The sequence below is a fragment of the Planococcus citri genome, chromosome 3, assembly GCF_950023065.1.
Source record: "Planococcus citri chromosome 3, ihPlaCitr1.1, whole genome shotgun sequence".
Classification (NCBI taxonomy): domain Eukaryota; kingdom Metazoa; phylum Arthropoda; class Insecta; order Hemiptera; family Pseudococcidae; genus Planococcus; species Planococcus citri.
In genome coordinates, this window is record NC_088679.1 from 1,209,609 (window position 1) to 1,235,714 (window position 26,106).

The following is a 26,106-nucleotide window of genomic DNA, read 5'->3' on the forward strand; positions in this document are numbered from 1 at the left end:
GACTATCTGTGATCTGTGATCGCTTAGGTTATCACTCCCTTGCAGCAATCATCAATTTCTTGTATCACTGGGCAGTTGAAGAATTTTTTCACATTTTTAGTGAATTAATTGCGCGCGTGCTGAAATCGCGAATTTGTTAATAACGCGAACCTTTCACAATGTTACTGCCAGCTTTAGAAAACGTTAAAAATACGCCGTACAACTCGATGTATTCCAACCACTTCAGCGTCAGTGATAAGACCGATGCTGGTCTTTTGATGCCAACTGGACGTACGATCGCAGCCGCATCGGCGGCCGCTGCCCCTAATCCAGGTGACAGTTGCGCGTACGGATCGAACAAATACTTCGCATTATGCGGTCTCGGTGGTATCCTTTCTTGCGGAATTACTCACACAATGGTCACACCGCTTGACCTTGTGAAATGTCGTCTGCAAGTAAATCCAGCCAAATACAAGAACGTAATCAATGGATTCAGAGTAACGCTGGCAGAAGATGGAGCCCGTGGTTTGGCTCGTGGTTGGGCACCAACCTTCTTCGGGTACTCGGCCCAAGGTCTGTGCAAGTTCGGTTTCTACGAATACTTCAAATGTCTTTACTCCGATTTGCTAGGCGAAGAGAACACATACCTGTGGAGGACATCTTTATACTTAGCTGCTTCAGCATCGGCCGAATTCTTCGCCGACATCGCTCTTAGCCCTATGGAATCAATCAAAGTTAAAATTCAAACAACGCCCGGATTCGCAAACACGTTACGCGAAGCAGCGCCCAAAATGTACAGAGAAGAAGGCATGAACGCTTTCTTCAAAAGTGTAGCTCCATTATGGATGCGTCAGATTCCATACACCATGATGAAATTCGCCTGTTTCGAAAGAACCGTCGAATTACTCTACAAATACGTCGTACCAAAACCCCGAGCTGATTGCTCCAAGAGCGAACAACTCGTCGTCACGTTTGCCGCTGGTTACATCGCCGGTGTATTCTGCGCCATCGTATCTCATCCAGCTGATACCGTTGTCTCTAAGCTGAACCAAGAGAAGAACGTATCCGCTATCGAATTAACAAAACGTATCGGTTTTGTTGGATTATGGAAAGGATTAGTACCTAGGATAGTTATGATTGGTACATTAACAGCTTTACAATGGTTCATCTACGATTTCGTTAAGGTAACTTTGGCCTTACCGCGTCCACCACCGCCTGAAATGCCAGCATCTTTGAAAGCCAAATTGGCCGCTGAAGGAAAAACTGAGTAAATTTTAAACTACAGTGTTATCGAATACAATGTTCGATTGTGTTGTGTTTTTTAACATCGTCTGATTTTTAAATCCTGTTGGTTTTCTGTTTTCTTCTCTTTTTTTTCGAATAGTAACTTTCGTTCCTTTGTGGTTTTACCTATTGGAGAACATGATCTTTGTGATGTTACTAGATTTCATTTAGGTATCTTGTTATGTACGTGTAATGCAAAGTTATTTCATTTTATTTCAATATCGTAATTTATACCATAATTTTTGTTCGTAAGATCGAATATTTATTTTCCATTTTAATTTAGAATTTTTTTTCTTTTCATACGATTATGTGTTTTTGGAGATGAAACGATAAAATAGAAAGACAGTATTTCTCATGTAATTTAATAACATTTCGCTTGATTTAAATTTTACACACATACCTAGTTCTAAATTGCATGCTTCCCGGATTTAATTAATATATTATTGTGTTACATTCCGTAGTGAGCATGACTGATCATTTCGAAATATAAAATAATAATTACGTGTTTTTGGTGTGCGTTTTTTCTAAACTAATGAATCTCATTGTTTGTTCAATTTTCAGAACGTTCAGTCGCACACATCCCCAAAAATGGGTGATAACGCAGAAAGAAATGATCTTGGATACTATGATTTGAAATGATATGAAGTCTTTTTTTTTGAAGCAGGTAGCTTAAGTCGAATTCCTTCTGCGATAATAATGAGAATTGAACACTCACGAACCTTGGAATTGAAATTGGAAACCGGGTAATACTGATTCGGATACCCGTTGATCTCTAGAAAATATCATTCGAGTTGGGTTAGAATTAAGATAATCTTCGTGTGTGTGTTTCAATTGTTTCGAACGAATGGTGCGAATGTGAACCTGTGAAATGTAAAAATAATGTAAATCGATGCAGAGTCAACTAAATAGGCATTTATTCTAGTTTATTGCCCTTGTTTATCAATGGATAGGTAAGAAATGAGTCTGAAAATTCTTCGAATAGTTACCTTAAGTTGCCTTAACTCATCAACAAAGTAAGTGCGACTGTTGAAATGATTCGTTTGCATAATTTATCCGCAATTCGATTCAACCTGTAAATTGGAAAAGTAAACTTTAGCCGAAGAATTCCTTCGGTTACTTTTCCATTGGTGAACTTCATTTCATGATAGAACATGATTTAAAACCAAATTTGAGAATCTCGTTCGTTCATGAGTCAGTTATGGGATTATTGCCAAAATGTAGTCCTGATTTTAGAATCTACGATTAGACTATACCACTACTCCAAAATAATGAGGAATATGGATGATGCAATAATGCATTTCATCTTCGTTAGGTATCATATGGTCAAGTCTATCTCTAAATCACTCGTTGATTTCGCATTCGAAATTTCGAAATGAACTTCGAAAATCTCTTCACTTTGTTGTAATGACATTTAAATTACTTTTATCATTCTATCGTTTCAATTGAAGATTTCTCATTGGTATTTTATCAATAGACATGATTTTTTTTCGGTTCAAATCATTACCTATCTCAATAAAGTTGAATTTCAATTTCATCTAGAAACCAAAAATTTCATTGTATCTAATAGGTATTTTTTTTTCAACAAACGCCATCGAACAGTCGAATACCTTTCAAAACTACCTATATAAAAATAGAAAACCATCTCACTTGACAGTTTCCCATACTCTAATGCACGATTCTTTCAATTTCAGATGCCTGATGTGGAAAAACCAGCCCATAGCAGGCTCAAAGAATACGCTCAAAAGTACGGAAGAAATAAAAAACTAAAGAATTTATTGCAAAATGTACCTTTGAAGGGCATATAACCGAAGGTACCTACCTATAGCTTCGAGTAAGAACAAAGCTAAAAACATGTCTGCGGGTCGTATGCTCGTTCTTTAGTTTTTTTACACGAGATTGACCCATCTAAATTCGCCAAAAAGGTTCAAGTTGAAGAAGGAGTTCTTCGAAACTTCCAAAAACGACCGGTGCGCGGTTATGATCATGATTAATATTAATTTATTTACCGTCAGAGGATGAGAGGAGTAGGCGAAAGTCCGCAACAAGCGATTCAAAATGCGTGTAAAAACGCAATAGAATTTCTACTTGTGTTGAATGTACGTGATTATGCGATCGATTCCATTTTTGTTCTTTTCTAGTTTCTCACTTCTACAACAATTTTTAGTGTTCATACCGCATATTGTATTTTCTCATTTCCACAGTATGATCTTTATAATAAAAATGGTTACGAGACGCGAATATTTTCTTTATACATATGTAGTAATACCGGAATGAATTCAAATTTACACCTACATTCGACGAAATTCGAAACTCTTATCGACACCGGAGACGTACCTATACACTTCGTAACTCACACATATGCTCTTCATTCGAACGAACACTATAGAAAAATAGAATAAAGAATAACGCATTTAATGTAAAACCAACATCACAATTACTACAAAATAAGTTACATGAGATGAAAAATAAAATCGTCCACTTTATATGTATACCGAAAGTATCGCCAACACCTTGCTTTACGTTATCACATTATTCAGCGAAAAATACAGAACAGCTACGTATGGGAAGACATTTTAGCCGTTTCCCGAACAACGATATTGAGAAATTCGTAATTGACGAGAAATATAAACCTGAGTCCGGCGATCTGAAATTTGAATTCAGATATTCAATAATACACATTAAGAGATCCACAAAGTTTTAAAAAATAACACCAACCTCGAGCACAGAATTATTACTAATGACTCGTTTATTTCCGGTTAAAATAGGGTTACCGTCGACATATATGGGTCGTTTTCCTTCGCTAGAAATGTAAAACTCGCCATTATTCTTCACTCTGATGGTAGCCTGTCGTCGAGATATCTTCCACGCTGGTCCTTCGAGCGATAAATCAACGTCGACTTGATTATCTTGCGTTTTACGACCAAGAGTGATCTACGATAAAGACACAGATTAATTCGATGTCGTTCGAACAAACACATAAGGAGTAAAACCAAGTAAAGTATACTTCTTTCGAACGCATCAGATAACGAACACACCGGCCTCGTAGAACTGCCAATGTTTCGTTATCAAATTCGATAGAATTCGCTCCCGGTATAGAAGCAGATGCAAGCTGAATTTGACTTAGCTCGTCTTCTAACATTCTGATATCTTTTTTAGAAATTCTGAAAATAGGAACAGATCTCTTGAGTGGAACAAGTTCAAAATTACGATACGAAATGAGCGAATATTTACCTATCCATTAAGGCTAACTGTTTATCTAACGCAGGATCTTTCACTTCACCCAGTAGTTCTGAATCATTTAGAAACTCTTCACATTCAGCGAACGTTGGTATATTCTCACTTCTTGGTAAAGGAGTATCTGTTGGAAAAGGTTCAATTATTATACTAATTCTTGAATCAGTTGAATCGTGAACAGTGTAAAATTCTGAGGATTACCTGGCACGGTACCGAAGGAATTCAGTAACGAATTATTGCGTTCTTCTGTACTCGCCATTGGAGGAACTGAAATAGGTTTTTCGGACCCTAAGCAAAAAAAACAACACATATTTTAATCGATAATACGAAATAAAGAAAGTCAAAGTACCTACTTTTTAAATAGAATAATTTTACCAATTTGATCTGATAACAGGTTGTGTTGCTTCATCATACACCAATGCACATACAGAGATTTGGGCGTTCTACCACGATGAAAAACGTGTCGATTTTTGAGTAATAGTTCTTCGAATTCTAACGATCTTGAATCGGTAGTCTAAAAAACCATTCACAATGAGTTACATATCTGAAAAATCGTTGAATTAGACATTCGATACTTTACTTACTGACTTTATGGTAGCTAGAAGTTCTTCTTCAACTTCCGAATAAAGACAATGTGATTCAACATGTGAAATAACTTCCGATTGCAGATTGCTTATCGCTTGCAGAGCAAGTTTTGATATAGCGCGATCGTACATTAGAGCATACCAACGTTGAGCTATTTCATTGAACGTGAATTTACAAGAGAACTTAACACCTTGGTAAACAGCCTTCAAATCACTAGTCTATAAACAGAATAAAATCATCACGTAGAGTACTAGAAATACGTTCTAAAACGCTTGAAAAATGATGACGCATACTTGTAGCACAGCTTGTACGAGTAAAAGATCATCGACCGGTTTCCATCTACCCAAATCTTTGTAATTTGAGGCCAAACCGTGTCTATTTATTTTACGTTTTCTGCTCGATCCTCCAATAGTACCGGGAGTGCTAGCGGGTTGCATTGATTTCACGGGTTGTTTACGTCCGCGAGGAGGTTCAGTTTGAGGGAACGGTTCAAAAGAAATGATTTCGGTGGGTGTTGGAGTACCATCTAAAACATAATAAATATAAAATCATTCAAGTTCTACGGTATTGAAACTGTTTAAATACCGATTAAATATTAACCTCCGCACGAGTTATTTGTCGAATGAGTTCTCATTCTGGCAGGCCTACACATGAGATTGGAAACGGGTGTATTCAAACTCGACTCTACAAGTTCATCGTCAAATTTTCTTCGTTTAATGAATCTCGAACTGCTGCAAAACCAAATGATATTGATTTTAGAATAGATTTAAGTCAGAAAAGAATCAATGAGTACAAATTGTATCAATTTCTCAAACAAAGTTGATGAAACTTTACCTTCGGCGTTTGGAATTTGCAGCGTTCATCATCTGTTCGGCGTTGGGCTCGGTAGCAGCTTCAAAAGACATGGCGGATGTGATGTTAATTTTGAGAAGAAAAAGCGTTCAATTAACAACGGAAAATTACAAATTAATTCGCATTTTGTCAAAAAAGATGCAGCATTTTTGAAATTTCCAAGGGGATCGGGACTATATCGGGACACTAACTTGCTGTTATCTCTTATCTCTACATTTCCAAATAATCTCGAGTCAACAAACATGGCGGCCATTGATTATACCCCCTCTTTTAGTACCATACTACCCTAGGCTCAAATTGAAAATGTGTTTTTTACACGGATTTTGGTTTGGCAGATTTTCAAGAACCTAGATTTCGGTCGTTTTTTAAAATCTCCTTTTTTAGCACCTTTTATATTACAATAATTGCTTCTTTTTCAAAGTATGTAACATCAAAAATCCATTTTCAAAAGGTAGTAGGTAGGCAGGTACGCTAGCAGAGCTTTACGTCAAGGCAGGATCCGTCTTTCAGCAAAAAAATATCAAAAAGATCACCTTTACCTTTAAACGTTGAAAAATGAAAGATATCATCACTCGTATTTTAAAAATGATTCCGTTATTATTCCGTAATGTGGTGGAAAACACTGCCAAAAACGATACTTGGTTCGACTGGTTCAATTGTCTACTTATTTATTGTCAACTAATAGCAAATAGGTATATTCGAAACAATTTCATCTCGTATGAATTTTCCTTTGAAAGCTGAAGCAACTATTTGTTTCCAATATTGGAAAAATTCCAAAACATTTCATTCGAAAATCGAAAGTTTCGATAGTCATACGGAATACTTAATTATGTAGAAGCTAATAATCCGTCTTTTTAATTTCTCTCCCATGTCCCATGTCAAATTGCAAAAACCTATCGGCCCGCTCAAAAACACATCTAAGGTTTGAGCGATGGTAAATAATTGGTTTTTCTTGACTCCGCCAGTCAACCGAATGTACACATTTTGTAGCCCATAAAAAGAATCATTTCAACAAATCATTTTACCATGAAAAAATTATATCCTAAATGTGGCTTCAGCTAGTGGCAATACAAATTGTCTACATAATGGAAAATAATGAAATGAGCCTAGGTGAAAATGAGATTCATATTTTGCAAAATAAGTATTCGGGTCCATTTCACATTTACATTAAAAAATATATGGTGTGATTATTTTCAAAAATTTACAATTAAATTGTCAGTTTTTGTACAACTGGTAAAATTTTAACAGAAATCGTTTACAATAATAGTTCACTTTTGAACAGTTCATTTTTCAACATTGAGAATACCTATTCATAATTGGCATAAAAAAATAAAATAATTTCGTCAATATGCACTTTTATTTCAAGTTTCGTTATCAATACTCTAACGCAGCGTGCCAACGCATCAAGTTCCTTAAAACAGAAACATTTTAATCATTTATCAACATAGCTCACAATTTTTCCAGAGCAATGAACTCAAAATTTGTTCCTTTCGAATGAACGGTTCATCAACAATTTTATTTACATCTCGTAATCGAAATTTAAATTTTATTTTACTGATGCTTAGATTCTAACGTTGGTCAAAAAAAGTAACAACTTGGTTCAGAAATTATAAGAGAAAATGTTTAAAACTGTTTAATCTTAAAATAGGGAAACATTGACATTAATTTTACATAGTAGAAAATTAATTAAGGATTTATAATGAATGTACACGTGTTTGAAAACAAACCCATCGTCTAGAAAATCAATTGTCTGAGTTCTTCGTCCCACAAAGATATATCCCTGAGAAAGAAAATAAAACACATTAAAACAATTTGAACAACAAAAGCCATTTCTATTCATATGAATAATTCGCGATTATACGCTCAGTGAGAGAGTTAAAGACACACTCACAATTTAATCGTATTTTATATGCTAGTCATCATAGCGATAATAATCTAGATCATCTAAGGAATTCGAACAACACATGCTATTTTCTATAAATAAAACTGCAGTTTCACGCTCAGTGAGAGAGTTAACGAAATAATCATCATTCAATCATATAATATGTTCGTCATCACAGCGAAAATATAGACTATTCAAGTAATTCGAACAACAAAATGCCATTTTCTGCGTATAATTGCAGTTTTACGCTCAGTGAGAGAGTTAACGAAATACTCATCATTCAATCGTATTCGATACTAGTCATCATAGCGAAAAATTCTAAGAAACGTTTAAAACATAGGTAAATTGTTCAGTGAGATAGTCGTGTAAAATCACCGCATCAACATCATACGTTGTCCAAGAAAATTAACATCATCACAAATTATCACCTTAAAATTATTACGTCAACATGAATCTTGAATACTTACACAGGAGTCCTTTTCATCATTTTCAGACTAAGCAAAACTCATTATCGTCCTTCAACTGAAATACGAAAAATCAATGTAAGTTTAACAACACAAAACACTCATTTTTATCATTCATTCGAATACATACTGTAAGAAGAGAGATCTATTTCGTCAGGTAAAGGCTTAATATTGACATCGAATCGTTTCTGAACCTGGTTCAATAATTTCGAATCATTCTCATCGCTGATGAAGGTAATGGCTAAACCCTGCAGAAAATAAACATAATTGATACCCCACTCTTGCTGATGAACCACGAATAAGCCCCACTAGTTTCAACTTACTTTAGTACCAAACCGTCCAGCTCTGGCGACGCGATGCAAATACGTATCGGTATCATCGGGCATATCGTAATTAAATACGATATTCACTCTTTCAATATCCATACCTCGACCGAACAAATTCGTCGATACCATGATCCTCTGATAGTGAAAAACAAAACGCCAGTTTAGATAAAATTGCACAACGAAATTCCATCAACTGCGATAAATCACCTTGTTAAAATCCTTGAATTCTTGATAGGTTTTCAACCTTTCTTCTTGCGTCATTCCACGATGCATAGCGGACGATGGAAAATTGTGCTCGTTTAGAAGTTGAGCCAACGCTACACAGCGTTGAATGGATTTTACAAATATAACAACCTAAAAAATGACTATGTAAGACAAAAATAGTTCAATTGAAACACTAGACTTTTAACGCAAAATTAGTTACTTGATTAAATTCTAAAACATCTAATAATTCGAACAGCTTCTTGTTCTTCTCGCTCTCTTTAACTTTCTCGTAGTGTTGTTGCAACCCGTGCAGCGTCAGCTTAGTTTCATCATCCACATAAACTTCCATGGGCTTCACGTTGACAAATGCAGAAACAAGAAACAGAGCAAAATGAATTATTTTACATGAAACGAGACGTTTATTAATACTATAGCTTATCCCCATTCGAAAAACCCCGTCGATATGATCAAAACTGCCACAAAAATTAGGAATCGGATTGAAAGTTTAGTGATCGAAAGTAACTTATTCCACCCACCGTAATTCTACTTCAAATATGATTCAAGATTTCTATCTCAAGACATGAAAGATTTTACAACTCATCGTCATTCCAACGGCAAAAATATACGAAGAGCCATATAATACGCCAACGACTTAAGCGATAACACAGGCGAGTAAAAATAATCATAAAAATAATTCAAAAATTAACCAACTAGTAATTTCAGCGGACCAAGCATTTTTGCTGTTACTAGCAGTTGACTGATTACAGTTGTCACTGTGCGATACAACACGATAGCAGTTGACGCTGACCATTATTTTTGATACAGCCAACGCGCCTAGGAATCGAAAATTTTCCATCATAGGAACTGCTTCTTCTCGTGTGACGTGGTAGTTCAATCTTGCACAGCACGAGCGTGAAAGTAACGACATATTCAATATAATTTGCATCGTTGGAATGAGCAGGAGTGCCGCAGCGGAAGCGGATTTTGAAATAAAAAGTCAATTCAGCTCGTTATCTCGATTCATCTTGCCGGAAAGAATACTCCATCACAGAATAAGTGAGAAAATATTAAACGGGGTGTGTTTCGGATTCATATTTTTCAAGTTGATAGCGTCAATGGGAGACGAGCACGTGTATAAAATTCCAAGGAATGTAAGGTTAATGGTAAATACAATGTGGTAATTACATCGTGCATGAATTTCTTGCATACTGGCCGGATTTCTTTGCTAAGTGTTGCGCTGAACATCATAACTTGTTTCGTTTGCGCAGTTGAACGGAATATTTCTTGAACATCTCTTCTCATGTCTATAAAAATACACGCATCGTAGTCATAAAATGGTACTCGATGAAAAATACTACTACGAGCTCTCAGAAATTGCAAATAATCAATGCTTTGTATTCATATGTCCCTATTTACATTTGACTAATATCATCATACGAGCTCGTTTTAATGATAAAACATGTGAAAAAATTGAAAAATAATTACCCAACTGTTCCAACATTTTATCGCACTCATCAAGGATGAAATGTTTGAGGTGCTTCAGGTTCAATTTGCCAGACCTAACCAAAGCTAAAATCCGACCAGGAGTACCGACAACGATATGAGGACAATTCGTACGTAAAACTTCTTCGTCATGAGATATCGGTAAACCACCAAAGAATACGCCAATCTGCAAATGCACGATAGAATTCAATACAAACATAGTTCAAAAATAATGAAATCGTAGGTAAGAACACAACCAAGTGAAGTACCTTGACATTACTCATGTATTTCGAAAAGCGCTCATACTCTTTGCTTATTTGAAAAGCCAATTCTCTAGTGTGGCACATTACCAGAACGTAGACTTTGTCATCGGTGACATCCAACTGTTGCAGAGTAGCCAAGACGAATACCGCAGTTTTACCCATACCTGATTTAGCTTGACACAAGATATCCATTCCGAGTACTGCTTGAGGAATGCATTCGTGTTGAACTGAAATAGGAAGAAAATTACATTAGAATTTCGATAGCTATGAAATCATCCAGTAATCAAATTTCGGCATAAAAAGCAATTTTGAGCAATTTTGGCGAAAAATTTTGTGAGATATACTTTTCGTAGATTAATATTTTCGGTATCATGTAACACATTTTTTCATTACCTTCAGAAGGATGCTCAAAACCGCAATCGATGATGGCTCTTAATATCTCTGGTTTTAAAAGGAAATCTCTGAAGCCGGAACTGTGAATCGATACGTAGTTACCACGGACGTCCTTCTTTTCCGCAGTGCCATTGGAAATGGCTGGCTCCGGCTGTTGTTCCTCGTCTTCGTAATCCAAAAGATCATCGTTGTCAGCCATCTTAGATGAAAAGAGATCCTAAATTGTCCCAAACTAAAAGCGAAGACACCTAGGATAACATTACGAAATTAGAGAGTAATGTCATGGTAACATCGCAATAATAACTATATTTACGAATGTGATTAGCTCACCTGAAAAATGAAATCATCAATTGAGCACGGCGATTTAAATAGACACAGCTGCTAACATTTTTACAAATAATGCCATGTTTTCTAGGCTACAGGCTAGTAAGGCATACACAAAGAACTACATTACTGTGATTTATTGAGCGATCTACCTTTCGTTCGAAAACAATTACTGGAAACGATACGCACGTATTAAATTCTTCAGCCCGGCTTATATTATTTGTAAAAATACTTTTAAAACAATTGCAATTGCAAATAATAACACTTCAATATAAACGTTTTCACCGTAATGGCTGCCAATTCGACAACCGCACAACAACGCCGCCGGCCCACCGCTTACCGCATTCACCTACGGTTAGTCACATTTCAACTTCAGCCAATCGTTGAGCTCGAAATTAGAAAACACAGTGTTGCATTTTGATTGCGCAAAAAAAAACTAAAACGCAGGCTGTTAGCACGTCACGTTTGTACGCATTGCATCCATTCGTTATGTTACGGGCGGTCATTGCTCGAGGGTCAGGTACCCGGTACGGTTACGGTATGAGAAAGCCGTGAGGACATGGAAAAGTTTCTTATCACTTTATCACATGCGTCACGTTCTGCGCCTTGGCGGTTTTATCAGTTTTCATGAAGATTGATTCTTTCGAGTTGAATTTTTTATTCGAAAATTCAGTCGATTGAGAAGGAAAATTCTCGTTTTGTATAATTTCAAGAAGTAATGGATCAGTTCAGCAGTTAATTTCATTCATAATCTAAAATGGATAGAGATGGCTGTTCTCTGAAACCACTGCCCGGGCAGGCAACGTTCCTCTGTCTGATGGTAAGTGTTAGATTAGAAGTTGACTCTCCAAACTTTTTTGCTGAAATTTGTAACGCCATCGGTTTAAATTTAGGATATTTCTAAAAAAGTTGAACTGATAAAGCAAAAATTGAAGAAGAAAAATCGCAGCCACGCTGAGGTACGTACATATGAAGATGAACCTCCTCTCGTTAATCGATATGGTTAGAATAGATTGAGATACCTACTTACGTGTATTTTTTTCAAAATGATTTTAGAGTTCAGATTTGAATATTTTCAAAGAATTATGCACTCACGAAGATATCATAATTAGAGGAGTCGCTTGCAATACAGTAAAAGATTTAGTTAAATCTAATCTGTTGGCATTGCCTCAAGCATTATCCTGGTTTATCGCAATTCTGCAGTCAAATCTAGGAAGGTAATATTCTCATACATAGAAACGTTATAGTAAATTGTTGCCGATTCATCGTCGCTCAAGCGTGATTTTTTTCTGAATTTTAGTAACCACGATGAAATTATTCGAGCTATAGCGGATTTACTTCTATTGAACGACGATAATCAATTCATTTGCAGCCCAACACAACACCCATTTGTTTTAGTATTGAGACAAAATGAAACGAATTGGTCGATAATTGAATTTCAGTTAGATTATATATTCGAACAAGCGAATACTGTGTAAGTAAACTTCTTTTTGAAATCAATTCTGTATGTATTTTTTGATACGATTGAAATTTTTTTTTTTAGAAATTTCCAAAAAGCGTTCTCTTTAGTAGTGCCAGTTTTTCAGTACACTCTGTGGTCCAAAGGATCAGTAAGTTCATTATGTCGAAGAGCAGCCTGGATGTGTTTAATTAGACATTTTCGAGCGGAAAATTTCGACTTTTTGTTAGAAACGATTTGCTGGTGTCCGGTAAGTTAAAATTAACGTACCTACTAAAAATAGTCAAATGCCTATTTAATTTGAATTGTAGCGCGTTTCGCAGAGATGCGTTGATTTCTTAAAATTTATTTTTATTTAGAACAAATATTACAGCATCGTGGTAATTTTATTAATCGACAGCGTTGCATTATTGCTCTTTCGAAATGTACCAAACGAGTCAAGCTTTACTCGAGCTACTATCGTCGATGGATAAATACGAATAAAATATGGTATTATCGTGAATATTTGTACATTCTTCGTTGGTTTCGAGCTCTGTTAAAGTACATTGTTGATTTCGTATATCTTGCGGCTTGCTGTACATATGGTCGTGATGATTTTTACATTCCGTTTGTAAGTCGTCGTTGTGACCAGTTTCGTAATGATCATTTTTGCTCAGATTATTTTCGTATTGATCGTGATTATATTCGGGCAGTTTGCACGAATTATTTTGCTGATAATTATGATCGGGCAATATTATCGTCGTAATGCAAGATGATTCCGATTCTGGCTCTTTATCCGAAGCCGAAAACTGGTCGGATTTGAAATAAGGCCGTTCTTCGTCACTTCCGTCGCATTGATTATTTACCGCTGGAAAATTTTGATTTTTACTCATCCTAGACATGTCGACAGCTTCCTGGTATACGTTATGTAATTTGTTATCCGAACCTTCGCAAGTTGTATGATGCTTGCGTTTACGATTACGTTTTACCGAAGAGTAAAGTTTCGGCGAGTCGATCGGATTCGATGCGTGATTACTCGGCGCTGCCAGTCCTTTAACTCGTAATGCTTCCGCTGCAGCTAATAAAGACGATAAGCGTTCCTGCGCGATGTTCACTTCGCCTCGGTACATGAATTCTATGATGGCTTGTATTTGCCAAAATTTCATATCTTTCATGAATATGATCGGGTATTGGCTGGTTGCTTGGCTTAGCAGTTCGTCGAAGTAGATCGAACAAGCGGATAGTATCAATTTATGGCATTTTAAAAATTTACCTTCGCAGGCTAAAGTTACATCTACAAACTTATCTCCGTCCAGTAAAAGTGGCAAAGTGTTTTGCATGTTGATTTGATACGAGTTCCATTTAATGCATACTTCCGGAGAATACGTCGAACGATTCGTTCGCAATGAATCTAACGAATACGTTGGTGACGAAGTTTCTTTACCGGTGTAATCGTTATCTTTGCAATCTTGACAATTCTGCGAACAGAAGACAACGTCGAATATTGTTTTAGTAACTAGTCTTTTGCTTATTTATAATTTTGCGGACGTGCGAATTGCGAATTGTACAAGTCGAAAAGTCGCAATTATTTCCGAGTGTATTTTTATGTGCCGCGTTAAGGAAAATTGCTGAATAGGAATTGAGGGGGGGGGGGTAGGGGGTGGAGGAACTTTGAGACATTTTTTTAAATGTACGATATTTCAATAAATTTTATATGTACCTAATACCTATGCATAAACGTTTTTCCAATTTTTTTTTTTTTTTTGTTCAACATGTTTAGCTTTACAGAGGTATTAGAATTCAAATGTCTGGAAATGGATTCCCGTGAAAAATAAAATATAACAATACTTCAGTTATTATTTTAATGACTCACTTGTGATGTAGGGTTCGATGAAGTCGCCAACAAATTCGAAGAATAAAGCGATAAAAAGCTATCGTGTTCGTTATGTTGAAATTCGCCGAGATTTTTCTGACCGCCGTAGTCTTTATCAATGTCTAAAGGCTGACTTTTATTAAACTGTTTACTTCGGGCAGAGGAATTTGAATTTACGACTTTTTCAGCTTCAACAGGCGAACATGGTGAAACGGTTACACTGCTGGAAATATTGCGTAAATTACGAGCGGGAAATTTGGCCGTTTCAATGCTGGAAAAAGTATTGACGGCGGGTTCGTTGAATTTGCCGTTTTGTTGTTGCGATTCGTACAACGTGTTTGCGAAGCCTTTATCTGCGCGAATCGACCGTTGCTTAGTTTTGATTGTTTGTTTTTGATTAGCTGATCTTCTGTTGTTGAAAATTGACGATGTGGGCGAACCTACGGCGTTTCGTATTTCTTTGTAAAATGGGCAAATGGTGTAACGTTCTTGGTCGGTCATCTTTTTGCGAGCCTCGTAGTAGAAATTTTTCAAATGTTTCCATTTGATTTTACATTGGTCGGGTGTTTTCTTGTGTCCTAGTCTGAGCATTTGTTCAGAAACTTGTTGATAGGTTTCGGCATTCGTGAGTTTACCATTCTGTGTCGAACGCTTTCCTACCAAGCTGATGAGTATCTTAGTTTCTTCCGGATTCCATGTAACACGCCGCGTGACCATGGTTTTTGCACAATTATCAGTCGACGACATGTTGACCGTCGATACGCCTTATACGTTTAGCACATGCACTATCACAACGACAACTCGCTACGAACGTGATTTACGCATTCGAAAATATATCATTCGCTTTTTTAGTTCTTCGTTGGAAAAAATTCAACCATCACTCGCGTACGATGAATAAAATTTGACGACGAAAAAAAAAAGGACAATCGAGATACTCGCGTAAATGCAAATGCTGTTCGCAGTGTTTGCGGTTTGTGCTTAACGCGAGTAAATGCGCAAATCGTTTTATTTGATCGAAAAAAACGGCTCGGCTCGAAAGAAATTTCGATTTTGTATTCGGCAGCGAGCTAGCTGGCAAGAAAAAAGGGGTCGGTATATCCGTATTATGTTTTTGAGGCGCTTGTCGCTTGCAAGTTTTCTAGCTAGGATGTGTTTTGGTGAAACGAGGAGCAAAGAGGCCGTGCGTAAAAACCGATCGATTTCTGTGCACTATCTCTCGAGTCCGCCGCAACAGATGCCTACTTTTCAATAACACCGTGCTCGTGACTGGCGTGTATATCAAGTATCTTTATATGTACTTCAATCCTATTTTTGTCTACGTTCATAATATACGTATGTATACGCATTTCAACCGCGAAACTATTACTCGAATACTATATTTATTTTATTATTATTTCCCACAATTCTTCGTTAACGCGAAGTATTTTACAGTAGGTGGGCCTACCTGATAGTTCAAGTGGCAAACTGCAATTTTTGGCGTATAAATGACATTTCATGATGGAAACGCGAAATTTAGTACGATTAACATTGAATGAAGACCCCAAACGGAATTATTTAAGCACGAGAAGAATTCGCCAAAACTCTTAGGCGGGGCCTAAGAAGTGTTCAAAGAGGGTTATGGTTACCTATTTTTCAAAATTTGTTAACGTAGCCGTTTTTGGGGTCATTTTCGTACAATTCAACCCCGCCGAGTTCAGAAATGTAAGCTCTTTCAAGATTCGAGAAAAAAGAGCGCCTCAAATTTCAGATTTTCCGGCTAAGAATTTTGTCTTTTTTCTCAAAAATACCTCACAAGGGAACCTCTTGAGGTGTCCGCCTCCGATTTGAACGGGGCGGCGATTTTTGGAAAGAGCATGTTCTAAAACCCTCAAATCCAAATTTTCAGCTGCCCAAGTTCATTTTTCGATTTTTGGCGAATTTTTGAAAATCCAAAATTGACTATTTTGGTGATTTATGCTTTTTTTTAAAAAGTACCTACTTGATCAGTAAAAATGTTCAAAATATGTCCTAAAAGTGATATTGACCCCCCAAATCCAAATTTCGCCATTTCCAGCCATTCTGGAGCCTCCAGTGCGATTTTTCAATTTCTCCAGAATTTTGAATTTGCTCCAGAAGGCGTGAATATGAAGTTGGGCAGCTAAAAATCGAGTTGTGTGTTAAACTCGAACTGTTTAACGAATTTATCCACATTTGAGCCGATTCTGAAGCGGACACTTCAAGAGTGGTTTTTTGACCAGCTTTTTTCATAATAAGAAATCCAAAGAATCAAAATTTTACCGTTTGCGAGGAAATTTTCGAAATTTGCGAGAATCGCTGTATTTCGAACACAACAAACCCCCTGAGGCCGAGTTCCGCCATTTCCAGCCATTCTGGAGCCTCCAGTGCGATTTTTCAATTTCTCCAGAATTTTCAATTTGCTCCAGAATGCGTGAATATGATGGGCAGCTAAAAATCGAGTTGTGTGTTATACTCGACCTGTTTAACGAATTTATCTACATTTGAGCCGATTCTGGAGCGGACTCCTCAAGAGTGTTTTTTTGACCAGCTTTTTTTCAAAATGAAAATATTCAAAAATCAAAAATTTCCCGTTTGTGAGAAAATTTTCGAAATTTGCGCGAATCGCACTATTTCGTCATGAATTAACCCTACGAGGGCGAATTTCGCCATTTCCAGCTATTCTGGAGCCTCCAGTGCGACTTTTCAATTTCTCCAGAATTTTCAATTTGCTCCAGAAAGCGTGAATATGAAGTTGGGCAGCTAAAAATCGAGTTGTGTGTTAAACTCGAACTGTTTAACGAATTTATTCACATTTGAGCCGATTCTGGAGGGGACACCTCAAGAGTGGGGTTTTTAACCGGCTTTTTTCATAATAAAAATATCCAAAAAATTGAAAGGAGGCCCAAGAAAGGCTGGAAATGGCGAAATTCGCTCTCGTGTGGTTAATTAAGGACGAAATACAGCGATTCGCGCAAATTTCAAAAATTTTCTCACAAACGTTGAATTTTTGGTTTTTGAATATTTTTATTATGAAAAAAGCTGGTCAAAAAGCCACTCTTGAGGTGCCCCCTCCAGAATCGGCTCAAATGTGAATAAATTCGTTAAACAGGTCGAGTTTAACACACAACTCGATTTTTAGCTGACAAATTTTACTAAATTTTTTTCTCGTTTTGGTGATTTTCTGTTATTTTTTCGCTTTTTCCAGCATTTTTATATGTATGTACCTTTTAACTGACTTTCTACATTTTTCATAGATTTTTGTAATTTTCTAAAAGAAAAATTTTCGGCAATTTTTCAAGGATTTTAAAGGTTTTTTTAATGTTTTTACCGCATTTTAATTTATTTTTAATTGTTGGTCAAAATATTCCTAGCAAATTTTGATGAAATTCAGTACATATTTTTTTTTTGGTAATGTTTAGTCATTTTTTGTGAGTGTTTATTCGAACGCAGTGCATTAAATCTGATGACAATTGATATGCCATTTCGCTTTTGAAACTATTTCGAATTAAACTCCCCCCTCCCCTCCCTTTACAGATGTGTTTTGTGTTCATGTTCAACCTATCAATCAGTCTTGACTCTGAGCCTTCGAAGCGTGGCGTTTTTACAGGTGATTGCATGTCGAATAAATTGCATACTCGGTTTGCCGTAAATAATAATATCCGAGCTGTATTTACGGCGAACCGAGTATGCAAATTTATTAACACCATCTTGAGATTGTCTGGAAATCTGTGCTTCACGAGTTCGAATGCTAATTAGACGACGCTTTCATTTGAAATCTAAAAAATTTCCATCGAGTTAAAATAAATACTGAGGACCATTCTAATTTATATATTTTATATTATTGTTTTTCAGAGTGATGACCTAAACTCGACTTTGGACGTTTACTATGTTCTTAGCCGGTATAAAGATGAATTGCTCGAGATTATGAAAAGGAACAATACAGCTAGTTCTCTCTGTGTGTTCTACGCTTATGTGAGTTGCAAACTTGCCGAGCATGGTTATGATCCCACCATCGTTTTGTCCATAACGCGAAAACTCTTGAAAGAGTATCCTACCAGCATCAATATTGTACTGGCATTGTTTGCCCAAACTCTAACCCGCTGTCCTGTCGAGTTTTTAAACATATTTCTTTTGACATGTAAGTTTATAAATGTTGGATTGTCGTAAAATTATTAAAACCTAACGATAAGTACGAGTAATTTATATTTTATATGTTCCGTCAATCATTGATCATTATCGTTTCTTTTTTTTCCTATTTAATAGGCGTTGAATTAATTGAGAACAACAGAAATTCTTGCACTACAACCAAATGGCTAATAATCAGCGCTATCCTACCATGGTTACTTTACCCATCATGTTTTACCGAAAACGTTCAGGAAACGGCCGAAATACTCTTCAATTCCGTTCATCAGCGTGAAACGAACAATGGCGACGATTGTGAAAATTACTCATCCATTCTAGTTTCCGACGAGTACTTTATTCGAATCGTGAATTCGGAAAAGGAAATGCATTGGGCTTTTACTATAGCGTGGTAAAGGTTAATTTTAAAAATATGTATTGTATAGTTTTTTGATTGATAGAACCTTTAAAATGATTCACCTATTCTTACAGCTCACTGGAGAAAACAAATCACATGGAACTTCTCGACCGAATCAGTCGCATTAAAATCCACTCCGAAGAAATAGTCCGCTACCCGTTACTGCATTTAGGCGTCAGCGCGATTTTATTATCTGAAAATGATGTCGTCGTTCAAAATAAAGCCTTAGCTGTTTTGGTTAATCTTAACGCCGCTTTCTACCTTCCTCACATCTTGTACTTACTGTCAAAAGCTCCCAGTTCTCAACTACAGTTGAAATTATTGCACTCTTTGCCTTTGACGGCTGCTAAAAAAGTGAGATTTTTTATTTGCCCCGTCATTATAGTTCTATATTTCTATTTAATCGCTCGTTACCGTTTGCAGGAAAATGTACGTCCAGTTTTGCGTTCAATCGATTCTTTTTTTCTGAGTGGTAAACAAATTTTGCGAGATTTATCGATGAAACTGTATTCCAGTTTATGGAAAATTGAAGAAAGGTGCTATTCCTATTTACACGATCGTTTGCTCGAGTACGAAACCTCTTCGGAGAATATGTGGCAAAGAGATGTGATTTTAGCCTCGATTATAGGAGATATTTGCGCTTCGAAGTACGGTAGTCGATGATCCGTCACCATCGCATCCGGCTCATTATTGGGATTTTCAATTGTCTTATTTTACAGGCCTCATAAACACGGCGAAGAATGGATTTCCGTCTTGAACGAAATTATTAAAAGATGGCACAAAAAACAAGAAGGTAGTCTTCCTTCGGCTTTAGCTTTAGATGCGATTATATTCTTGTGTCAGGCTGAAGTTCTGGAAGCTATCAAGATTTATAAATTACTCGCTGAACGATTATTCGACGATAATCGCGTACAAGTGTTGAAAAAGTACATATGATTTGAATTTTCTTTTAAATAACGAAAACCAATTCGATTTATTAGCATTTTCTATTGATGGATTGTTTTTGTTTTTGTAGATTTCATTCTCTTATCGGATATATTTTTGAGAAAACCAGAAAAGACGCGTTCGATCAGTTTAAAGATGTTTTGCTTGACGCTGTATCGAGAATGTGGCTGGTGATATCATCTTCTACGCAAAATGAAGTAATTTTTTCAGCCATAAGGTTGGTATTTGATTTGCAAAGCCTTCGTACGATTATGTTATAAAAATTCTGCGGAGTAGGTATCAATAATTTTTCATTCTTGAGAATAATATTTTGGAACAAGTTCCGAACAAAAAAGTTGATCGTGAATAATTTAGTTCACCATTATTGATGCTCTGTAAAATTCTTAAGGCATTAATTTTGACGATAATTTTATTGTTTGCAATTTTTATTGAAAAATTAGCGCGTTATCGAGATTTGACAAGAATGAAATGCCTTTGAAAGTCATACCGGACGTGTACAAGAAACATGCTAAGTTACCCCAACAGTGCACGAATAAATCTGAAAATGAAATCGCCGCATTAAAAGATCAATTGCCATACGTTCCTGGTAACTAATAATTTCGTATTTTTTATGACTAATACTTCACATTAAAATGACGCTTTCTTGAATTATATGTTCACCTTTTTTTAAATTTTAGGTAACGTTTGGGTATATTTTTTACGAAGCGTACAACCGCAAGTTAGGCCACATGTTTACAACATGTACCTGCGCTGGTTGATAGAAGAAGTTGATAATTTTCCTAGAAGTTTGTACGGATCAATTCGCGGCGAACCAAAAGATTTGAAAATTCTGCACGACAGATGTCTATTCAGAGCGCTTGTCGATTATTTGAAAAATTTCTCAAAACAGATTACTTCTTTCAAAGAAGATGATTTGGAAACGAGCGTAATATGTTTGAAATTGTTGAATGGTGATTTACCTAAAAAATTGCCGCTGTTCAATTGGACATTTCTGGTACCGCTACTGCACATTCAGCAACCTGCTTTAGCTGAGCAAATAATCACACTTTTTTCCAAACAAAGTTGTACCTCGTCGTCTGCGAGAGTTTCTGCGGAAGACTACCTTCGAACATTCGCCAACACAAATAAAGTAAGTACAAGACGTGTACGAAAAATCTAACATGAAAAACGATAAATTTAGTACTATCATTGGAAAAAATTATTCGCCTCAGGTTGATGATCTAAGAAAAGTTTTTAATGTATTACCGGATCTATGTCGTGGTATTTCGACAGTTGTCCTGAAAAATTTCCTGGAATTTGCGGCGGTGTACGCTTATGAGAAGACAAATAATCAAGGTAAACGTGTAATATGTGAAAAAATAGGGTTTAATTTTCGAAATAATTCGAATTCGAATAATCGATGTTGTTTTTTTCACAGATGAAACTTTGCTAGCTTTTATTTGGGATAGATTGGCTGCAGTTTTACGAAGCCAGGATATCGACGAAAACAATCGTATTTGTGTTTCAGAATGTGTGAAGACGTTTTGGGAAAAAACTGCTCATGATGATCAAGTACGACTGACCATTGAATATTGATATATACTTATTTTTTAAAATTCCTGTGCAATCTTTCTTATTAGTGTTTGTTTTCGTTGTTCGTTTCTGTATTTTCAATTTGATAGGCGTTTGGTAACCTGTTGAATGCTGCTATCGAACTTCCTTCTACATACGTTGACTACTTATGCTCTTGCAACGAGAGTGAATTATCTCCTGATCGAGTTTGTAAAATTATTAAATTACGATGCGCTATGGCTATGAAATCGAGCGTTGAAAATCCATTCATCTGGCTGCAGAGAAGTATTGAAATTACTGCGCTTTTTCCAGAGTTAGTTATATTTTCATTTAGTCTGTTACTGAACATTATTCATTTTGAATTATTAATATTTTCCACGTTATTATTTTTAGAAAGCAAGAATTTTATTTCGACTGTTCGTTGCCGGTTTTAAAAAAATACCGCTCTCATTCAAATTGTTGGCATTGGTTGTTGCAATACACTAGTTATGTTCATTCCGCTTTGAACGAATTATCGGTAATTTTTTCTGTTCTTGATATTTTTATTCTTATTCGTACATACCATTCATTGTGAGTGTAATATCGTGAAATACCTAATTTATCCTTTTGTTCCAGGAATTTGGTATCTGTTTTGTCCTTAATGCTTTGATTTTTACTGTCATTAACGTATCTGCGTACGAACCATTCGTCTCGGATCGTTTTACTTTGGAAGAATATTTTCGATTGTTTCCTCAAGCATTAAATTCCGTAGTTGTTAGTAAATCTTCGAATCAGGTATGAAATATATTCGTAAATATTGCAGTAATTACAAGTTAGTTGTTGTTCGTTGGTTATTTTATTTCAGTGTAATATTTTCATACTTCGTTGTGTTTATTACAGATCATCGATTGGTTACAAATTACTACGAAATCGCCTAAACTCGATCAGAGGTACAATTCGTTGTTCTACAACGCACTCATATCCTTGAAAAATAATGAGCATCTTTTTAAAACGCATGTATGGAGTAAACTCTCATCTTGATAAAATTTGTGTTATATGTATTGAATTACGTTTTTGTACTTGTACATAGTATGCTCTGTCTGTTGTTTCTGTGTTATTACGTTTAAGAGAATACAGTTCAAATTATTTCTATATGTATTTGTTTCTTTTTTCAATTTTTATACTCTGAATCGAGGCGCTGCTGTATGTGTACTATGTACGTAATGAAGAAGTAGTTTGTAACTTCGTGCAATATTGCAATATTTGCAATAGCAATACATTAGATTTCGCAATATGTATTCCTGAATTTATTGATCTGATGGGTTACATAGCGATGCTGATTTGATGAGTAGAAAAAGACTAAAAGAACCCTACGTATTTTCTTAAAACGCAGTCATCATCTAGCAATTTCTGAACTGTGAACTGTTTTTATTTTTAAAGAAAAAGAACAGGAGGGCTCAATCTTAATGGGGCAGGACGGAGACAGAAGTTTACTAATTACTTTCGTTTATTACTTTTCAAAATCAATATAATAATATTTTTGAAGCGCATAATTATTTTGCATTTTCCGAGGTAATTTCAACGGTAAACGCCGTAAACGGTAATTCAATTTTCTACTTGATGTTTTTTCCGGTAGATGCGGTAGATAGCGCTTTTTAATAATGTCCCCATTTTCAATGCAGAAGTGCAAAAAGAAAAGCATGAAAATTTTTTCTGATGTTATGTAGTGTTTCTAGACATGACGTTGACGGTTGATGCGGTTGGAATATCAGTTTTAATTTTAGAGAAAAAGAAATTATTTATTAAGTATTTTATGCCGGTTGAGGTCAGAAACCAAAATGACTGATTCAGCTTTGAAGAAACAAGATTTATCTAACCTGGTGAGTGATTTTCATCCGTAAAGTGAAAAGTTTATCATGGGTATGCAACCCAGTGATAACTTTTCTATTACGCTTTTCATCATTATATCCGAGTATTTTTGATTTATCACGTATACATTATGAAATCTGATATTTACATTGCATGATACCTGTGTCTGCGTTATATCGCATGTATTTTAATTGGAAATTCTTTTTACAGGATGTCACGAAGCTGAGTGCTTCATCACCAGAAGTTATCAGCAGACAAGCCACAATCAATATAGGTTAGCTAAATACCGAATGTATTTAAATTGAAAAGTATAATTCGTGCTTCTCCGACTAATTCGAAAATACTTCTGTTCAGGAACGATTGGTCATGTAGCCCACGGAAAATCCACTGTTGTGAAAGCTATATCGGGCGTTCAAACTGTTCGATTTAAAAATGAACTCGAAAGAAACATTACCATAAAATTAGGTAATTTCATAATCCAAATTCTAATCAACCACTAGTCATACTGATACGTTTCTGTGTCCGTGTGTTTTTTTTTCTAGGGTATGCCAACGCTAAAATATATAAATGTGATAACGAGAAATGTCCCCGACCTACGTGTTATATCAGCGGAGGATCGTCTAAAGATGATTCTTTTCCTTGTACCAGACCAAATTGTTCTGGGCGTTTTCAATTAGTCTGCCATGTATCTTTTGTGGATTGCCCAGGTCACGACATTCTTATGGCAACTATGTTGAACGGCGCTGCTGTAATGGATGCTGCTTTGTTATTAATTGGTATGAGATTTCGTTATATTTCGTAGTAAATACGATCGAAGGATACATTAATCTGTGATATTCCAGCTGGCAATGAATCTTGTCCTCAACCTCAAACCTCCGAGCATTTGGCAGCCATTGAAATCATGAAATTGAAGCACATCATTATGTTACAAAACAAAATCGATCTAGTGAAGGAAAGTCAAGCCAAGGAACAACATGAACAGATCTTGAAATTCGTGCAAGGTACTGTTTGAAGTTTTTTGCGCTAGGAACTTGTCCGGATATTTTAATTTTAATACCAATGATTTTAGGAACTGTTGCTGAAGGTGCTCCTGTAATCCCTATTTCTGCTCAACTGAAATACAATATTGAAGTTTTATGTGAATATATTACAAAAAAGATTCCAATACCGCAACGTGACTTCACTTCTGCTCCCCGTCTTATTGTTATTCGATCATTTGATGTCAACAAACCAGGATGTGAAGTGGATGATTTAAAGGGTGGAGTGGCTGGAGGAAGTATATTGAGAGGAGTTCTCAAAGTACGCTTTTGCGGTAGTTTTACTGTCGTAAATTTTCATTCGTTGATTCAAATGAATTCTTTTCAGGTTGGTATGGAAATCGAAGTACGACCTGGCTTGGTATCTAAGGACAGCGAAGGAAAATTGACTTGCAAACCTATATTTTCAAAAATTGTTTCGTTATTCGCTGAACAAAATTCTTTAGAATTCGCTGTACCTGGTGGTTTGATAGGTAAGCATAAATAAATTAATAACGAGATCTTTACGAAAGAAGATCTGTGACATTTTTTTTCAATTTTGTGTACTTAGGTGTTGGTACAAAAATTGAACCCACTTTATGCAGAGCTGATCGATTAGTTGGCCATGTACTAGGAGCTGTAGGTACTCTACCCGATATTTTTATCGAATTGGAAATATCTTATTATTTATTAAAACGATTGCTGGGAGTTCGAATGGAAGGAGAGAAAAAAGGAGCTAAGGTTAATATCATTTTGTAAACATAGTGTTTTGTATTATTCGTGTTATGTTATATCGTCGCTCTCTTTTATAGGTACAAAAATTATCAAAGAGCGAAGTACTATTGGTTAACATAGGATCATTGTCGACTGGTGGCCGTGTGATTGCTGCGAAAGCTGATATGGCGAAAATCAGTTTAACTAATCCCGTTTGCACAGAAATTGGAGAAAAAATTGCGCTCAGTCGAAGAATAGACAAACATTGGAGGTAACGATTTGCATTCGAATGTTTCGTCTTCCGATTTACGTGTTCTTACACATGTTCTTGTTACAGGTTAATTGGATGGGGAGAAATTCGTCGGGGGGAGACGATAGAACCGATATCGTAGCCAGTTTCAAGAGTTATTTGTTTGATTTCTGCTGTAAGTTTTCTAACCTGCATCGATTTTCTTTGAATAAACTCAACAATAAATTATTAAAAAGTGGAACGTGTTTTCATTGTTTGCTGGAGTACTTCATTTTTTTTGTTTGAAAAATCATCATAACATTACTTTCCAAAATGGCAACACCACATTCTACTTGAAAATTGCAGCACGTACGCCGGACAGGGATAGATTCTGATGAATCTCACACTCATCATCGCAAATTTGAAGTTTGATTTCTCGAAAACTGTGATAGCTAGAGCTTTGCGGAAAATACCATTGGGAAGAGGATGAAAATTGCATGAAGATGTGAACTTGATTTGATGATCTCTTGTTTTAATTGTTATTTGTTTTCTTTTCTGCCATGGTCCTTTGGTGCATTTTAAAACATTTAGGGTCATATTTAAATATTATATACGTTGCTAAGGAAGTGCTCAGCTGAGTAGCGAATGCGGATTTCTCTTCCAAAGTAAATAATAATTAATGAATG

General features: G+C 36.0%; 6 protein-coding genes across 8 annotated transcripts; 3 read left to right on the forward strand and 3 right to left on the reverse strand.

Moving 5' to 3' along the window:
• The first annotated feature begins 19 nt into the window (after positions 1-19).
• Positions 20-1,770, forward strand: LOC135840287 (phosphate carrier protein, mitochondrial-like). The gene has a single exon (XM_065356733.1). It carries the CDS (start codon positions 159-161, stop codon positions 1,248-1,250), a length of 1,092 nt encoding a protein of 363 aa, XP_065212805.1. The 5' UTR covers positions 20-158; the 3' UTR covers positions 1,251-1,770.
• A 1,889-nt stretch (positions 1,771-3,659) lies between these two features.
• On the reverse strand, positions 3,660-6,288 carry LOC135840284 (microspherule protein 1-like). Its single transcript, XM_065356729.1, has 10 exons — positions 5,917-6,288; positions 5,683-5,813; positions 5,376-5,608; positions 5,082-5,300; positions 4,873-5,011; positions 4,699-4,785; positions 4,495-4,621; positions 4,268-4,424; positions 3,979-4,194; positions 3,660-3,907 (listed from the first exon to the last, which is right to left on the reverse strand). The coding sequence occupies exons 1-10, from the start codon at positions 5,985-5,987 to the stop codon at positions 3,818-3,820; spliced, it is 1,470 nt and encodes a 489-aa protein (XP_065212801.1). The 5' UTR covers positions 5,988-6,288; the 3' UTR covers positions 3,660-3,817.
• A 1,264-nt stretch (positions 6,289-7,552) lies between these two features.
• Positions 7,553-11,612, reverse strand: Hel25E (ATP-dependent RNA helicase 25E). 2 transcript variants are annotated; one of them, XM_065356731.1, is made up of 11 exons: positions 11,425-11,612; positions 10,949-11,196; positions 10,562-10,782; positions 10,296-10,479; positions 9,996-10,114; positions 9,031-9,162; positions 8,814-8,960; positions 8,604-8,741; positions 8,411-8,528; positions 8,284-8,338; positions 7,553-7,714 (listed from the first exon to the last, which is right to left on the reverse strand). In XM_065356731.1, exons 2-10 carry the CDS (start codon positions 11,145-11,147, stop codon positions 8,325-8,327), a joined length of 1,272 nt encoding a protein of 423 aa, XP_065212803.1. In that variant the 5' UTR covers positions 11,148-11,196; positions 11,425-11,612; the 3' UTR covers positions 7,553-7,714; positions 8,284-8,324. The 2 variants fall into 2 exon arrangements, with proteins under 2 accessions (XP_065212803.1, XP_065212804.1); XM_065356732.1 differs by having other exon boundaries at positions 11,279-11,612.
• Positions 11,613-11,873: 261 nt separating this feature from the next.
• Positions 11,874-22,746, forward strand: LOC135840279 (uncharacterized). Of its 2 annotated transcripts, XM_065356721.1 has the most exons (19): positions 11,874-12,092; positions 12,166-12,231; positions 12,329-12,489; positions 12,573-12,746; positions 12,816-12,981; positions 18,433-18,718; positions 18,844-19,111; positions 19,192-19,471; positions 19,541-19,764; positions 19,837-20,043; positions 20,133-20,279; positions 20,503-20,648; positions 20,740-21,191; positions 21,274-21,397; positions 21,480-21,613; positions 21,724-21,926; positions 22,007-22,130; positions 22,229-22,387; positions 22,493-22,746. In XM_065356721.1, the coding sequence occupies exons 1-19, from the start codon at positions 12,030-12,032 to the stop codon at positions 22,631-22,633; spliced, it is 3,525 nt and encodes a 1,174-aa protein (XP_065212793.1). In that variant the 5' UTR covers positions 11,874-12,029; the 3' UTR covers positions 22,634-22,746. The 2 variants fall into 2 exon arrangements, with proteins under 2 accessions (XP_065212793.1, XP_065212794.1); XM_065356722.1 differs by lacking the exons at positions 11,874-12,092; positions 12,166-12,231; positions 12,329-12,489; positions 12,573-12,746; positions 12,816-12,981 and adding an exon at positions 17,971-18,187.
• LOC135840283 (uncharacterized) lies at positions 13,058-15,733 on the reverse strand. The gene is made up of 2 exons (XM_065356728.1): positions 14,584-15,733; positions 13,058-14,188 (listed from the first exon to the last, which is right to left on the reverse strand). Exons 1-2 carry the CDS (start codon positions 15,328-15,330, stop codon positions 13,169-13,171), a joined length of 1,767 nt encoding a protein of 588 aa, XP_065212800.1. The 5' UTR covers positions 15,331-15,733; the 3' UTR covers positions 13,058-13,168.
• Positions 22,747-23,310: 564 nt separating the features above from the next.
• eIF2gamma (eukaryotic translation initiation factor 2 subunit gamma) lies at positions 23,311-25,682 on the forward strand. The gene is made up of 10 exons (XM_065358415.1): positions 23,311-23,472; positions 23,672-23,735; positions 23,816-23,926; positions 24,004-24,237; positions 24,304-24,462; positions 24,531-24,760; positions 24,827-24,971; positions 25,049-25,218; positions 25,290-25,462; positions 25,529-25,682. Exons 1-10 carry the CDS (start codon positions 23,431-23,433, stop codon positions 25,581-25,583), a joined length of 1,383 nt encoding a protein of 460 aa, XP_065214487.1. The 5' UTR covers positions 23,311-23,430; the 3' UTR covers positions 25,584-25,682.
• Positions 25,683-26,106: the final 424 nt, after the last annotated feature.